The sequence below is a fragment of the Aulonocara sp. 'chitande type north' Nkhata Bay genome, linkage group LG7 (genome assembly GCF_057382095.1).
Source record: "Aulonocara sp. 'chitande type north' Nkhata Bay isolate Kocher_YH1m ecotype deep benthic linkage group LG7, A_spYH_male_GT1.1, whole genome shotgun sequence".
Lineage (NCBI taxonomy): Eukaryota > Metazoa > Chordata > Actinopteri > Cichliformes > Cichlidae > Aulonocara > Aulonocara sp. 'chitande type north' Nkhata Bay.
In genome coordinates, this window is record NC_141350.1 from 29744738 (window position 1) to 29762125 (window position 17388).

General features: G+C 44.8%; 2 protein-coding genes across 3 annotated transcripts in view; both read right to left on the reverse strand.

Annotated features, from left to right (window-relative positions):
• LOC147325400 (scavenger receptor cysteine-rich type 1 protein M130-like) overlaps positions 1-17388 on the reverse strand; it is a 57623-nt gene that overhangs the window by 10405 nt on the left and 29830 nt on the right. For both annotated transcript variants that reach the window (XM_086299939.1, XM_086299940.1), the window contains 2 exons: positions 6595-6900; positions 6217-6516 (listed from right to left, as the gene is read on the reverse strand). In XM_086299939.1, the coding sequence (XP_086156065.1) occupies positions 6217-6516; positions 6595-6900 (606 nt within the window). The remainder of the gene's footprint in view (positions 1-6216; positions 6517-6594; positions 6901-17388) is intronic.
• LOC147325401 (uncharacterized) lies at positions 11241-16972 on the reverse strand. The gene is made up of 3 exons (XM_086302331.1): positions 15840-16972; positions 13158-15617; positions 11241-11290 (listed from the first exon to the last, which is right to left on the reverse strand). The coding sequence occupies exons 2-3, from the start codon at positions 14017-14019 to the stop codon at positions 11241-11243; spliced, it is 912 nt and encodes a 303-aa protein (XP_086158457.1). The 5' UTR covers positions 14020-15617; positions 15840-16972.

A 17388-nucleotide genomic window follows, 5' to 3' on the forward strand; every position in this document is an offset into this window, starting at 1 on the left:
CTTTCAGTCATTCTTTGTCAGGTCGTCTGCTCATCCATGTCTCATCTCCAGGTATCTCTGTCAGTTCACTGTGGTTAAGGTTTTTCATGTTTTGTTATTAGTTCACCCAGTTTAGGTTATTGTTTTAGTTTTCATCGATGCCCTATTATTTTGTACCCTCGTTGCTAGCCTCAATAAATGGCTTGTTTTGTTAATCCACACCATGTTTTGGTCTGCGTTTGAGTCCTCCTCTGCAACACATACGGTCTGCCCCAGCCAGACCGTGACAGATGACTTTAGTCTCATGAACAACATTAGCTAATTGTTATTAACTAGCTAATCTTAAATGACTGTTCAGTACAGAAATGAAGCCCAACAATTATGTTTTTACAGTCCTGTGGTCTCAGCCTCAGATACTCAAAAAAATCTATCAGAGCTCATGTAAAAACAAACAAACAAATGAACAAAAGATTTTCTCCTTCATTTCTGTCAAACAAAGCTGTATGAAAAATTTCCAGCTGTTAGTATCATGGTTGCTAGGCAACCTGGGCAGCGCGACGGAGGCTAGACCGTCCCATTTCACAATCCTACAACCCTCGCACTTCTGGCCTTAGCGGTGTTTGAGTACGCGGCCCTTGTGGACTGTTAAGGCTGCGTACTTAAAGGCTGCAGACCCTGAATTGGGATACAGCCCTACAGCTCATCAGGCTAGTCGGGGGAGCAACGCTTGCACTGCCGGTGTTCTGGGAATCCATCCTACCTGAAAAAACATCCTAGCCAATGTTTCTGCGCAGACGTGGCGCATTCGCACAAAACCAACGCCAAATTGACTTCTTTTTCTCTCACCCATCCGGAATACTTGTTAAGGTTATGGTTTAAAGTTTAGAGTAGGATGGTTTCTCAGAACAGGCTCCTCAACGCAGCCGGATTCCCAGTCTTTCCAACAGCCAGCTGTGGTGAGTAAAAAGGACATCGGTTTTGTCACTGAACTGTGAGACAGCTAATGCTGCTGCCCCGGCCTGTAGCTCAGTTCGCTGTAGCTCAGCCGGCAACTCGGCCGTCTCTATCCTCTGCTGAACACTCGGGGGAGTTTAGTCTGCCAGCAGAGGATTGCGGAACGCTACCAGGGCTGGAATGGACTGACTGCTCTGCACAGCCCCAGCCGCTGCTTCATAAGCCTACTTCACCTACATCACTTCACCTACCTGTTGGTGCTGCAAATCCACCCAATCTAGCACCTGCAGCCGCCACACCACCATCACCATCGGCTCTACCACCTGCAGCTGCAGCGCCCGAGCAGGAGATCAGCATGCCCGGGGACCCACTCTGCCCAAGCAGTAGGTCAGCGCGCCGGAGGGACCCACTCTGCTCGAGCACGAGATGAGCATGCCAGCGGGACCTGCGTAGGGCGCGCAAGTTCCTGGTGTCAGCAAGGAAGTTTTGCCATCGTGGGCGGCCGCCAGAGCTGCAAGGCTGCCACCGGACCAGGGGCAGGCTGCCCGTGCTGCTACGCCGCTACCCCTGGAACCGTGGTAGGCCACCGGACCTGTGACACTGCCGCCGGATCCGGGGCATGCCGCCGGAGGTGCAACGCCGCCACTCAACCATAATATTCTATTAGAGTGATTAGAGCATGCTGTTGGTATTACAGGCACTGCACTCCAGTGATTTGTATCATGTCTATCTAATAGACTCCAGTTTGTTAATGTAGATAGTACATGACTTAATAATTGATCATCAAATCGATTTACTCTGCCTTACAGAAACCTGGTTGCAGCCGGATGATTATGTTAGTTTAAACGAATCAACACCCCCGAGTCATTCTAACTATCAGAAATCTCAAAGCACAGTGGCAGCAATTTTTCACACCAGCCTATTAATTAACGAAAGCCTGATGCTTAGCCTTGTCCACCCCAGCTGTAAAACTCAGAAACCAGTCTTACTTGTTATCATATATCGTCCACCTTGGCCTTACACGAAGTTTCTGTCTGATTTCTCAGACTTTTTATCTGATTTAGTTCTCAGCTCAGATAAAATAATTATTGTGGGTGATTTTAACATCCATGTAGACGCTAAAAATGACAGCCTCAACATGGCATTTAATCTGTTATTAGACTCAATTGGCTTCTCTCAAAATGTAAAAGAACCCACCCACCACTTTAATCACACTCTAGATCTTGTTCTATCATATGGCATAGAAGCTGAACATTTAACAGTGTTTCCTGAAAACCCTCTCCTGTCTGATCATTTCCTGATAACATTTACATTTACAGTAATTGATTACACAGCAGTGGAGAGTAGACTTCATCACAGTAGATGTCTTTCTGAAAGCGCTGTAACTAAGTTTAAGAATATAATCCACCCACTGTTATCATCTTCAATGACCTGTACCAACACAGAGCAGAGCAGCTATCTGAACGCTACCCCAACAGAGGTCGATTATCTTGTTAATAATTTTACCTCCTCACTGCGTACGACTCTGGATACTGTAGCTCCTGTGAAAACTAAGGTCTAGGGATGGGTATCGTTTAGGTTTTATCCGATACCAGTACCAAACCGGTACTTTTGAAACGGTGCCGGTGCTTAAACGGTGCTTAAAGAATCAAGAACAAAAACTTTGTCCAAAAACCTCTCATGTTTAGCTGTTTTTTGTAAAAAGATAACAATGTTAGCCTTTTCTGCAGCTATAGGGCATATATGGTATCACTCTTGGCTGGAAGCAGTGCTTAAACAATGGAAAAATACCAACTTTGTCCAAAAACCTCTCATGTTTAACTGTTTTTCACTTTTTCTTTGGCCATTTTAGCCTTTTTGGCCAGGGTGAAGGGAGTATCTGCCATCAAACAAGAAGACAGCCGCATGTAGCTATGATGATGTTTGCTAGTTCACCTTACGTGCATTAATGTAATAACGTGGTTAGCCTACTCAACGTAAATTACACACGAACAACATTAAGCTACTCACGCAGAGAAGAACGGCTGCTGCTGCCATCATCATCCGTCATCATTTCTGCTACACTGGCAGGGCTAGGGGCCAGGACTCTCCTCTTTGGTTTCTTGGGGGATGTTGCTAACTCTGGGTCCGATAACAGGCACCACACCCGCAGTAGATGTGCTCGGTGTGAGGTCTCGCAGCAAGCTATCAAATACGGCACATTTCTCGGCTTTTAAAAAAAACGCTATGCGTCGCCAGGTGTTTCATCAGATTCGAGGTGTTACCTCCTTTGCACAGTATCACCTTAAAGCACTTGTTGCAGGCTGCTGAGTTTGTATCTTTTGCTGTGAAGTACAGCCAGACTTTGACCGCTTCGCCTTGGGCATTTTTAATCTGTAGCTCTGCTCTAAAAGAACGTACGTACCTGGACCCGCTTACTACGCTCGCAAAGGTAAAATGATTGGCTAGAATTCAAAGTGTGTGACATCTCAGGAAAAAAAAGCACCGAAATGTGCGCTGCTTTTCGGTCTGGTTACTACCGTTTATGTCAGAACCGGTGCCATAATGGCACCGGATATCGGTACCCATCCCTACTAAGGTCTCTAATCAGAAGTACCTGACTCCGTGGTATAATTCTCAAACACGTAGCCTAAAGCAGATGACTCGTAAGCTGGAGAGGAAATGGCGTGTCACAAATTTAGAGGATCATCACTTAGCCTGGAGAAATAGTTTGCTGCTTTATAAGAAAGCCCTCCGCAAAGCCAGAACATCTTACTATTTGTCACTGATTGAAGAAAATGAGAACAACCCCAGGTTTGTCTTCAGCACTGTAGCCAGGCTGACCAAAAGTCAGAGCACTGTTGAGCCAACCATCCCTTTAACACTAATTAGTAATGACTTCATGAACTTCTTCACAAATAAAAATTTTATCATTAGAGAAAAAAATTACCAATAATCATCCAACAGATGTAATATTATCTACAGCTACTCTTAGTACCATTGATGTTAAGTTAGACTCTTTTTCTCCAATTGATCTTTCTGAGTTAACTTCAATAATTACTTCCTCCAAACCATCAACGTGTCTTTTAGACCCCATTCCTACAAAACTGCTCAAAGAAGTCCTGCCATTAATTAATGCTTCAATCTTAAATATGATCAACCTATCTCTAATGATCGGCTATGTACCACAGGCCTTCAAGCTAGCTGTAGTCAAACCTTTACTCAAAAAGCCATCTCTAGACCCAGCAGTCTTAGCTAATTATAGGCCAATCTCCAACCTTCCTTTCATATCAAAAATCCTTGAAAGAGTAGTTGTCAAACAGCTAACAGATCATCTGCAGAGAAATGGTTTATTTGAAGAGTTTCAGTCAGGTTTCAGAGCTCATCACAGCACAGAAACAGCTTTAGTGAAGGTTACAAATGATCTTCTTATGGCCTCAGACAGTGGACTCATCTCTGTGCTTGTCCTGCTAGACCTCAGTGCAGTGTTCGATACTGTCGATCATAATATCCTATTAGAGCGATTAGAACATGCTGTAGGTATTACAGGTACTGCACTGCAGTGGTTTGTATCATATCTATCTAATAGACTCCAAGTTGTACATGTAAATGCAGAGTCCTCTTCACACACTAAGGTCAGTTATGGTGTTCCACAGGGTTCGGTGCTAGGACCAATTCTATTTACATTATACATGCTTCCCTTAGGCAGCATCATTAGAAGACTTAGCATAATTTTTCACTGCTATGCAGATGACACCCAGCTCTATCTGTCCATGAAGCCAGATAACACACCAATTAGTTAAACTGCAGGAATGTCTTAAAGACATAAAGACCTGGATGGCCGCTAACTTTCTGCTTCTTAATTCAGATAAAACTGAGGTTATTGTACTCGGCCATAGAAATATGGTATCTAACCAGATTCTTCCTCTGGATGGCATTACCTTGGCCTCCAGTAACGCTGTGAGGAACCTAGGAGTCATTTTTGACCAGGATATGTCCTTCAATGCACATATTAAACAAATATGTAAGACTGCTTTCTTCCATTTCCGCAACATCTCTAGAAATATCCTGTCTCTTAGTGACGCTGAAAAACTAGACCATGCATTTATTACTTCCAGGCTGGACTACTGTAATTCTTTATTATCAGGATGTCCTAAAAACTCGCTGAAAAGCCTTCAGTTAATCCAAAATGCTGCAGCAAGAGTCCTGACAGAGACTAGAAAGAGAGAGCATAAGCATATTTCTCCTGTTTTGGCTTCCCTTCATTGGCTTCCTGTTAAATCCAGAATTGAATTCAAAATCCTGCTCCTCACATACAAGGTCTTAAATAATCAGGCCCCATCTTATCTTAATGACCTTGTAGTACCATACCACCCTATTAGAGCACTTTGCTCTCACACTGCAGGCTTACTTGTTGTTCCTAGAGTATTTAAAAGTAGAATGGGAGGGAGAGCCTTCAGTTTTCAGGCCCCTCTTCTGTGGAACCAGCTTCCAGTTTGGATTCGGGAGACAGACACTATCTCTACTTTCAAGATTAGGCTTAAAACTTTCCTTTTTGCTAAAGCATATAGTTAGGGCTGGACCAGGTGACCCTGAATCCTCCCTTAGTTATGCTGCAATAGACGTAGGCTGCCGGGGATTCCCATGATGCATTGAGTTTTTCCTTTCCAGTCACCTTTCTCACTCAGTATGTGTTAATAGACCTCTCTGCATTGAATCATATCTGTTCTTAACCTCTGTCTCTCTTCCACAGCATGTCTTTATCCTGTCTTTCTTCTCTCACCCTAACTAGTGGCGACAGATGGCCGCCCCTCCCTGAGCCTGGTTCTGCCGGAGGTTTCTTCCTGTTAAAAGGGAGTTTTTCCTTCCCACTGTCGCCAAAGTGCTTGCTCATAGGGGGTCATATGATTGTTGGGTTTTTCTCTGTACCTATGAAGCGCTTTGAGGGGACTTTTGTTGTGATTTGGTGCTATATAAATAAAATTGAATTGAATTGAATTGAATTAGATGGAGAGTTCTCTTCATACACTAAGTTTAATTATGGAGTTCCAGTGGAGTTCAGTGCTAGGACCAATTCTGTTTACATTATACATGCTTCCCTTAGGCAGTATCATCAGAAGGCATAGCGTACATTTTCACTGCTATGCAGATGATTTATTACTTCAAGATGTCCTAAAAACTCTCAACTCTGGATAGTCAGATAAGATATACCAGAACACCAATGTGCATTTTTAAAGGAACAGAAAGTGAAAGTCTACAACAAAGAGAGCACACAGTCATGGATAATATCTTCAACATAATTACCTGAGCAGGTGAGTTTCAGGATGTAGTCAAGCTGATCTGATATTGCACAATCCCTATTGGACAGAGGAGTTTTGGACACAATACAGGAAGACCTGATCAACCACACAAATTTGTATGAGGACTGTGCCGCTTCCATAGAAACAGCTGAGCCACAGTCCAGTTGTTCACACACAACAGCTGCTGCCTTCAGGGTCCAGGAATCATCAGAGTACCCCATTGGTCTCCACTCTCTAAGATGTTTTAACTCCAGTGTACCTGCACAGCGACTGGGTCCTCCTACCAGCCTGACATCATCAGACTCTGAACAGAAAGCAGAGAGTCATCAATAAACAAATAAAGTGAGTTTGAGCCAGATCAAAGCTGCAGCTCCTCTTCTACCTGAGCAGGTGAGTCCAACAGCTTTGCCAGGTGAGCAGCTGTTTCTAGCTGAGCCTGAGCTTCTACAGTCCAGGAGAGCAGACTCATGGCCTCCACACTGGAACTCTTTGCTCCACACTGGAGCCTCCACTTCTCCATAGAGCTCCCCCTGGAGGACCGAAGGAGGCCCACAGCCAAACTCCCTGCAGACCACCTCTGCATCCTTCTGGTCAAAGTCAGCTTCACACACTGAGGACCAGCTCTGGTTAGACTTCACCTCCAGTCTGCCTGAACACAGACTGGAACCATTCAGCAGCCTGACAGAGTCTGGAGACATCAGAGAAGATCAAACAGAGAGATCAGAGACAGCAGACACACAAGAAAAAGATGGCAGCAAACAACTATTCACTGATTCAACCTCAGCACAACTCCAAGATGACACTGGAAACATGTTAGCATCACAGTTAGATTTCATAATAAAAAAAAAAGCTGTAGTTGCAGCCCCAGCCTACTGGTTCCCTTTGTGGATGTGTAGTATTGTCCCTTTTTCTTGTGGAACCAGTAAAATCGGTGCAGCTGATGGAGGGACATGACATGGCCAGAGAGACAAATTTGTTGACATATTATATTTTACGTTTCTTTATTTTCCTTTTGATGATGATAGTGTATTATCCATCTATTTAAGCGCTCATTTGATGGTTTTATTCACAAATCTCCTTCCTGTTTTCATCTTCCCTCAACATTTGTTCTGTGAAACTAGTACCCCAAAAGACACGGTCAGATAGAAAGCAGCAAGATACACAGAGCTTTTTTTCTTTTTTAATAAAGCAGCAAACTATTTCTCCAGGCTAATTGATGGTCTTCTAAATTTGTAATACACAATTTCCTCTCCAGCTTATGAGTTATCTGCTTTAAGGTCTGCATTTGAGGGTTTATACCTGGAAGTCAAGTGCAACCCCAATTCCCAATGAAGTTGGGACATTGTGTAAAATGTAAATAAATGCATCAACACTACATATGAGCGGGCGGAGGGAGGTTTTGGAGTCTTCTCACACCCCCGTTCTCTGTGACCTGCTGGAGCGGGGGGGCCGGGAGGAGGAGTTGGCCGTCCGACTGGAGTGTGGGGCCTGCGGAGTCGGGGCGGTCTGCTTCTTCCCACCGCAGGGAAAAAGGGTAACACTACCTGGGTCTGGGTGCAGTCCCCCCCTCCAGGGGCAAAGGTACCTAGACCCGGTTTGTAGAGTACGCTTGGGGAGTGTGATCGTGTGTACAGCGTCTCTTTATGTCTGTCTCCACGTTGGGTGAGTGTTGAGTAATTGCATATGAGAGCATGAGGGTGGGAATGGATGTTTGTGTCTGTGTGTGCCTGTATGTCTGTGTCTATATGTCAGGTTGGGTATCAGACGCCACCTCTCTGGGGACATCTCAGGCCCTTTAAGGGATGGAGGCCTATCTCCCCCCACCACTTCCCCTGCCAGTGGCGGACTCCCTCAGACATCGGTGCGTTGGTGGTTCTTTGTGTCCGGGGGTGGGCGCCCAGGTACACACCGGCTCACTCCTTGGTGGCTGCTTATCGGGGCCTGGAGCCTGGGGCTTCCTCGGGCCACTTTGGGGGTGGGGTGCCCCCGGCCTCTCGGCCTGGGGCTCGGTCATTCTGGCGCAGCTGGCTGCCGGCGGAGCTCACGGGTACGTCACTGCAACTCCCCCTGGCTTCTGCTCCGCGGCTGCTGGGTGAGCCCTCATCTGGGACTCTCCTCAGCTCTTTCTGGGACAGTGGCGCGGCTGCCCCTCTGTTGGTCTTCCTTGGTCTCTTGTGTTCTGGGGGCCTCTGGATGTCTGGAGTCTTGATCTCCTCCATACCTGCTTCATGCCCTGGAGGACGGGGCTGTGGCCCCCCCACACCCTCTAGCAGATCATTACATGAAGGAACCTTTTAAAAACAAGCGCGTCCATGCTCACAGGTGTACACACGGGTGATCACACCCACAAACGACACCCTTTTTGGCTCCTACCTCAAAGCACACTGTGCGCTGTCGATCTTACGTGCTGCACAGTAATGTTTAATATTTAGTATTTACTATTATATTCCCATATATCATTGTGATGTTGTTTATTGTATTGCTCTCGTTTCCTTCTGCTTGTTTTCTTTTTTCTTTTTCAACAGGTGATCCAGGTGATTGATATATGCATTTTTTTGTGTCTGCTTACTTAGTTGGTTTTTGTTTTTTTGCCCTTTATCCCTGTCCCTTTTCTCCGCTGTCATGGTATAAAAGGAGCATCCCCAATAGTCTGAGATGTTCACAAGCAAGTATGGGGTGAGGTTCACCATTTTGTGAACAACTGATTGGACAAATTCAGCAGTTTAAGAACAATGTTTCTCAACGAACAATTGCAAAGAATCTAGGGATTTCATGATCAACTGTCCATAATATAATCAAAAGATCCAGAGAATGTGAAGAAATCTCTGCACGCAAGATGCAAAGCCGAAAACCAACACTGGATGCCCGTGACCTTTGATCCCTTAGGTGCATTAAAAACCGACATCACTCTGTAAAGGATATTACCACATGGGCTAAGGAATACTTCAGAAAACCATTGTCAGTTAACCTAGTTCATCGCTACATCTACAGTGCAAGTGCAAGTTAAAACTCTACCATGCAAAGCAAAAGCCATATATCAACAACACCCAGAAACACTGCCAGCTTCTCTGGGCCTGAACCCATCCGAGATGGACTGATGCAATATAAATGTGTGCTGTGGTCTGACAAGTCCACATTTCCAATTGTTTTTGGAACTGATAGATGTCGTGGCCTCTGAACCAAAGAGTAAATGGGTCACCCGAATTGTTATCAACGCAAGTTTAAAATCCAGCATCTGAGATGGTATTGGGGGTGTGTTAGTGCCCATGGCATGGGTAACTTGCACATCTGTGAAGGCACCATTAATGCTGTAAGGCAGCAGTCCCCAACCTTTTTTGCACCACAGACCGGTTTATGCCCGACAATATTTTCATGGACCGGCCTTTAAGGTGTCGCGGATAAATACAACAAAATAAAACTAGTACCGGTACCGAAAAAAAGAAAATTTATTCATAACACACGTGAAAAGATCAAGGAAAACCGAGTAAACGATAAAAACGATAACAAAACAACGCTCAAAACCGATAAAAACCCTGAAAACTATACATTTCACACCTGAGCCTCACTCTCGCGGCCCGGTACCAAACGACTCACGGACCGGTACCGGTCTGAGGCCCGGGGGTTGGGGACCGCTGCTGTAAGGTACATACAGGTTTGGGAGCAACATATGCTGCCATCCAAGCAATATATTTTTCACGGACCTGCCTTCTTATTTCAGCAGGACAATGTGAAGCCACGTTCTGCATGTGTTACAACAGTGTGGCTTTGTAGCAAAAGAGTGCAGGTACTAGAGTGGCCTGACTGCAGTCCAGACCTGTCTCCCATTTAAAATGTGTGTCACATTATGAAGCTTCTGTCCTGTGCCACATCATCAATAAACACTAGTGTTCCACTGCCACTGGCAGCTATGGATGCCCGAGCCATCACACTGCCTTTGCTGTGTTTTACAGATGATGTAGTATGCTTTGGATCATGTTCCATGCCTTCTCCCTTCTTTTTTCTCGCTGTCATTCTGATAGAGGTTGATCTTGGTTTTATCTGTTAAAAGTATGTTTTTCCATGTTTTTCTATTCTTGAGGCATATTAGTGGCTTGCACATTGCAGTTAACCCTCTGGATTTAATTTCATGCAATCTTCCCTTTATTGAAGACTTATATATCCATACGCCTAACTCCTGGAGAGTGTTGTTCCCATAGTTGGCTATCGTGAAGGCAGGGCTTTAGACTAACTTTTTGCCACAGCACAGGGGACCTTTATCGCGGCATATAATGTGTGTTTTAATTGTGTGTTTCAGTTCGAAACATATTAGCGGCAGTCACAAATGCAGTATTGCCGGCCATGATCTTTCCACACTCACAACAGTAAATGCAGTGCATCTTATTGTCAGATTTACTGTATCTTAGCCAGGGAAACTGGTCAAGCCACTTTCTTCAATTTGTATACACTTTTAAATTAATTCCCCCCTGGGCTTTAGCTTGGAGTCTATCATTTTTTGGCTTTTTATAGCATATAACTGCCTTAAAAATATTCTGCAGTGAATCAAAAACTGAAGAACACATTGAATCAACATATGATCATTACCCAATGCTACTGAAGTGAAGCAGAGGAAAGTTAGAGGTTTTGCTAAGTGTTTTGCAATTTTGGCAAAAAAAAAAACCAAAAACCAAAAAAAAAAACAGCGGCCAACAGCACTGTCCATGACTTGTGCGTAATCATTGACTGTAGAAAACATGGACGATGCGACAGCGCCCCAAAAATGAAGCCAAAACATCTCTATCGACCCCTGGTGTCTGGCTGCAGTATAGGTCATAAACCCTGCCTCCTCCATGTTAGTGGATGGAACTGGGGTCAGACTAAAATTAATAAATTCTCCTTAGATAATTTTTTTCCAAAGATTCTTTCTTTTGTTATCAATAGTTCTCCTCATGCTGATTGATGTCCAAGGGTCATCATGTCCAAGGCATCTCCATTCCCATAAGTTTGATTATAATTCCTACCGCGGTGATGTTAAATTGGGGTGAAACGTCATCATAACAGCTTTGACTGGCAGCTGCAGTCACGGAGAAACTTGCGTATATCTGTTCGGGAATAGCAGATAGAGCGTAGGCTCTGAGAGGAGGGCCAGCGTTTACGCTACGAAAACACGACCGAGTGTTTTAACCTGACAGCCTGAGGTGTCAAACTTTACTGGACATAAAAGACGGACTTTCTCATCACTTTCCGGAGTTCAAGTTTTGCAACACGGACCCTCCGTTTGCATCTCACCCGAGACGCCACCTCAGGTAAATTTACAACAGTGATTATTATGACTGTTTACATTCCCCCACAAGCCGACACTGACCGAGCACTCAGGGAACTGTACAGCGCGATCAGCAGTGAGCAAACCGCACACCCAGAGGCGACGTTTATCACGACCGGGGACTTTAACCCTTTAAGACCTACCATAGAACCAAGTTCGCCAGAGCTTATATTATATTTTTACATGCTGTGGAGCCATTTTTGGGAGCATTTCAAGTTGCTATACATCAATACAACCATTATAGCCCAAACTTTAATAATATGTCTGCATTAGGTGCATAGTAATTACATAAATTGCAAAAAAGTGCAATAAACTACAAAAAAATTGAAAATCGTTTTTGTTTTTTTAACATATATTTCTAGTTAGAGAAATTTAAGAGGCTTATCCCTCAAAACTGTAAATACAAAAAAGTTACACAAACTAGTTTCCCACCACAGGAAATTTATTTTGAGTGTCTTCATAGTTTTATTTTTGAAATACACCAATTTTTATATACTGCAGGAAAAACGAAAATAAATATTATAGTGCAAATTTGCAAAATAACAGCATATGCATCAAAATAAACTATTTCCAGCAGTGCAATATGAGTCTTAAGCATCCCAGAAACGACACAGAAAGTCATAAAGTCAAACATAACTTTTTAAAACACATAACAAGTAAAACACAAGCTCATAAGGCCCCGATCGTAAAAAACTACATTTCCGCAAAATGACGTCACTTCCGGTTTCGGGCAGGTCATGCGGTCATGTGATAGTTCGCGCTGATGGACGTAGGAAGTGTTACAAACAGCTGATGGATCGGCGAAGCGTGTTTCTGGAATATCATGTTTTTGTTGCTGCAAGTGATTTTTATGCAGTTTTTGCAAAGCTATATGTGGAAGGAAACTGTGACCTAGGACAAGCTGATGGCATAAGATGTAAGTACAACTCCTCCAGTTTCATATGCAAAAAAAATTATTGCGCTAGCTTACTTGGTTGCAGAGCTACCGGGATTTAAAAATAGTTACGCAAAACAGAGCGTGCCCGCTCCGATCGGCTGTAAAGGGTTAATAAGGGAAACCTGAAGAAAGTTTCACCAAAACTCCACCAACACATCCATTTCAACACTCGTGGAGACAGGCTACTTGACCACTGCTACACCTCTTTCCGGGATGCGTACAAAGCCCTTCCCCGTGCTCCATTCGGGCAATCAGATCACCGCTCCATCCTGCTCCTGCCCGCCTACAGGCAGAAGCTGAAACAGGAAGCTCCAACCCTGAGGGCGGTGCACAGTTGGTCGGAGTCTACGCTGCGGGACTGTTTTGATCACGCGGACTGGGGAATGTTTCACGTGGCTGCTAATGACATTGATGAGTACACAGACTCAGTCTGTAGATTCATCAGGAAATGCGTGGAAGATGTCGTCCCAACCAGAACAATGGCGGCGACGTGGAAACAGCTCAGGGGGCCGACCGTGCGCATGGCAACGGCGGCGACTCAGGCGAAGGAGATCTTGGGGACGAGCCGGCCGTGCAAAGTGTGGACGAGGAAGTGGCAAGTCAACTGCAGGACCAGACGAGGCTGGACCAGAGGGCAACATAGCAGCCGCGGAACCAGAGGAAGGCGAGGAGGCTGGACCAGGCGAGGCTGGACCAGGCGAGGCTGGACCAGGCGAGGCGGAAGGCGAGGAGGCTGGACCAGGCGAGGCGGAAGGCGTGGATGAAGCTGCTGCAGGCGGCGTGGATGAAGCTGCTGCAGGCGGTGGTGGTGGCGAGACCGTTGGTGGCTGAACGGTCTCGCCAGAACTGTCAGCAGACATAAAGACGTGCTGGCTGGGTCCTCCTGGACCCCCAGCTGATGATGGTGATGGCTGAACCGGCCCCTCGGGCCCTCCAGCTGACGAGGCCGCTGCAGGCGTGGATGACGGTGATGGCTGAACGGGCCCCTTGGACCCTCCAGCGGAGACGGGTGGCTGAACGGGCCCCTCGGACCCCCCAGCGGAGATGAAAAAGTGCTGGCCGGGCTCTCCAGAACCCCCAGCAGACACGAGGGAGGGCTGGCCGGGCTCTCCAGAACCCCCAGGGGACAAGGCAGGTGGCGGCGTGGGAACTGCGGAGTGCTGGATGGGCTCATCCAAGCTTCCAGCAGGAGCTGATTTAGAAGTCTGAATGTCCGGCTGTGGGGTGGCGCGCCGGCGGCGCGATTGTCGTTTCTTCCCCGCAGACGGCTCCGACGAGCCGGGCAAAACCACATCCAGCCGGTGAGGCTGGCGCGGCTGCTCCAGGGTGGCTGTTGTTTGTTGCTGCTGGGCCAAGTCCGATATTTCCAGAGCTCGTGCCGCCTCCCGGGCTTCTTTCAAACTGGCCAAACATCCTCTGACCTGTCGGAGATAGGAATTTCCTTCGAGGATTGCTTCAATAGCATTTATCCCCACAATCTTTGCCCTTGTATTAGAAGTGTGGGTTATCCACTCGACTAGGCGTTGGACTCGTATCAGATCGCTCTCCCCAGGTAAGTCTGCTGGGTCCATGTTGTGGTCGCGTCATTCTGTTATGAATCGCTGTGCAGCAGGCAGGAGTTGGACCCAAAATGCAGGCACTCAGGCACGAGGTTTATACACAAAGAACTCAGTTTTATTTGCTAGCAGGGGAAAGTTATACAAACGCAAACTAAGCTCACAGTGAGACACAGGGAGCTCCACACAGCATGAGGGACGATGCGACACTGACTCAGAGAAACATAGGGTTTAAATACACTGGGAAGTAACGAGGGGAATGAGACACAGAAGGAGAGCACAACTGGGGGAAATCAGAATCACTCATGTATATATCTTTCAACGTAGCACTCTTAATTCTTATTCTCATGTATATATCTCATGTATATCTCATGTATATCTCATGTATATCTCATGCACATATCTTTCCACGTAGCACTTTTAATTCTTATCCCTACTTTTATTTTTTTCCATGTCTATTTAAGTGCTATTTATGACAGCATGTTTGCACTGAAGCACCGCAGCAATTTCCTAATGTTGTAAACCTGCTCAACATTTGGCAATAAACCCCATTCTGATTCTGATTCTGATTCTGAACTGACGAGACAAGGAAGTGTAAAGTGAACACACTGAGATCAGACACGGACTTTCAAAATAAAACAGGAAACACAAATACAGACTCAGAGACGCGTGCTTAACACAGAGACCTGACTACACTACAGGGGATACACAGGCAGGGATGACGGAAAACAGAGGGAGCACAGAATAAAGACTGGGAAACCAAAACACAAACTGTCATTCATAATATCAAAAATAAGAGTACAAAAATCTAAAACACTGGGTCACCGACGCAGAACCATGACACATCCAGTAATGCATACACTCTTATATTGTACATATATCTATTACTCTCAGATTTAGCCATTCTTATATTTTGCTTGTTTTATGTTATTGTATTTTTTTGCACACGTCTGTTGCTTGTGAAGCTCGCACACAAGAATTTCACTCGCATGTACTGTACCAGTGTACCTGCACATGTGATGTGACAAAAAAAGTGATTTGATTTGATTTACTTTTATTACAAGTATTATACTTTAAAAACAACAGGCGGCACCCTGCTGCAGCTCCTGTGCAGAGCTGAATATTAAATATGTGCAAACAACAGCATGTTTTCAGTCTCTTGCCACATCTGTAAAGACAGTAACATCTTTTTTAAAAGCTTGTACTTCAGTAACTCCTCATTAATCAGGAACTATGGATTAAAGTACTGTAGCACAGGCACAGGACAGCTGTGATGAAAGAAAGGGAAGAAGTTTCTCCAAACCTGTGGACCCAGGAAACCCAGCTTGATCCTAATGGTCTCCCTCACTAGTTTCTCTCCAGGGTGAATGTAGCTGTTGATATAATATGGACTATTATTAAATGAAAAGAACAAATTAGACTACACTACTGAAACGTTCTGCTGATTTTTTTAAAGTTTCCATGTTACCAGGCTGTAGACGGCTCTGAAGATTTAAACAGTTTTGGATCCATTACACTCACAGTCTTATGTTAAAATCTCAAAGGACAGCATTATATTTTTGATATTAACAGTAACTCTGGGCTGTGGAGTGTACAGCTGATCTCGCCGCTGTCTAAAAATGGATAAAAAAAAAACATAAGAAGTGCTGTATCCTTCAATAACACAGACTATTAGAGTATTAGGTGTGTAGCATCGCTAACTAGCTAGCAACAGCTAGCTAGCTAGTGTATGCTAGCGGCTAAGCTAGCAAACAAATTAACAACAGAGTGATTTTAGAACTATAAGATGATAAGCTGTATGTCTTTTTTTATAACAGTGACATGGTTGTATTGACCTTAATTAAACGAGTCGTCAGTCGCGGTAAACCAGCAAAAAAACTCGAGCAGCCGGGCTACAAAAAAAGTGTAGGGGGGCGTGTTTGAGGTCACGTCCAGTGTTGCCGTCTCCTCAGTAAGGAAAATCGCTATTGGCTGTCCTAAAAGTCGCTAGAAGTCGCTAAATGACATCATCGCCAAATTTGCATAATTGGTCATGCTAATCTAATTGTAACCTATGTTGTTGGAGAGAGAAATAACATCGTGGAAGAGACATAAAGTGAGTAAAAAACGTCCTAAATGCATTTAGAGTTTATTTAGAACTACAAATTAAATTTCTTTTAGCAATTGTTTTTTTAATGTCACAATTCCAACCCTGCTCCTTTACCCGGGCTTGGACCGGCAAAAGTGACCCGAAATAGGCACTCTGGTGGAGTTACTTTGTGTGTGTGTGTTTATAAGTAGTTTTAAACCATCCACAAAACAGCATAAAAGTAAAAGAAGAACTGACTGCGTTACAGCACCCGCTGCTTGTTGAGAGTAAAAGCGATACGCGCTTTCACGTCTTTTTAAGCATTTAAGGGGTCTGAAAACTCGCTAAATATAGCGACAAAGTCGCTAAGTTGGCAACACTGGTCACGTCCAGCGGGTGTGTGGGCGAAAGCGTTACACAGTCGCTCCACCTCAAGTCACTACTGCGCAGACTCTGGCTCTGTCCATCTTTTCTACAGTCAATGTGTGTAATAAACAAACGAATAATGCAGAAAACAGAGATTTGAGATGGGAAACTGGTCTTGAAGTACACTGAGAGAGAGAGAGAGAGAGAGGGAGAGCTGTGCATGAAGTGGGATTTTATCGTGGTGAAAGCAAAACGGGAAAAGTAAGAGGGAACTTATGACGATGTTTAGCAAATGTGAAGCGTAGTTTTGATCTTCTTTTGCTGCTGGTTCAGTGAATTTTGGTTGGAGAGAGAGAAAAGCTGCAGTTTCAGAATCTAGAGCAAAAAAAAGACGTAAACACGAAGCATGGACCCGACACATCAGAATCTGTGAGCTGTCAGCTTTCAGCACCGACGGCGTGTCCGTGTTCATGCCGTCGGGTGAGAAAGCTGCCATCTCACTGATGTTGACGTTTACCTGCTCTCATTTGCTGTTTTAGCTGTTTGGTGGTTGTTGAAATAGATTTGTCAGGTTTAACCTGAGATTATAGCATTTCTGGCAAAATACCTTTATATTTAATAGTTGATTCAGGATTTAATAAATCGATATCACCTTATTCAAGCTACTCGCCTCTCTCTATCCGCCTCCACTTTCAAACGTACACACGAGTAGGACTACAGGTCCCGCCCTCACTATCTCTAATTGGGTTTGACCACCCAAATAGAATGGGCGTAATGTGTGTCTGTTGTTGACCACACGGAGACTGTCAGAGTTGCAAAGTCTTTTTGTTTATGTTTTTACTTCAATGGCTGGTTGCACCGGTGCAACCTAGGAATTTTTTTTGTCGCACCATTGAGAAATTAGATTGCATGTCCGGGGTTTCGCTTCCTCATGGAAGAGAAACCCCGGA

Excerpts from the sequence above, each read along its gene's own strand:
- LOC147325401 (XM_086302331.1), bottom strand. The coding sequence starts at position 14,019 with ATGGACCCAGCAGACTTACCTGGGGAGAGCGATCTGATACGAGTCCAA. Across the intron at positions 11,291-13,157 it reads CTCGCCTTCCGCCTCGCCTG|ATATACGCAAGTTTCTCCGT; the intron begins GTCCAGCCTCGC and ends ATTCCCGAACAG.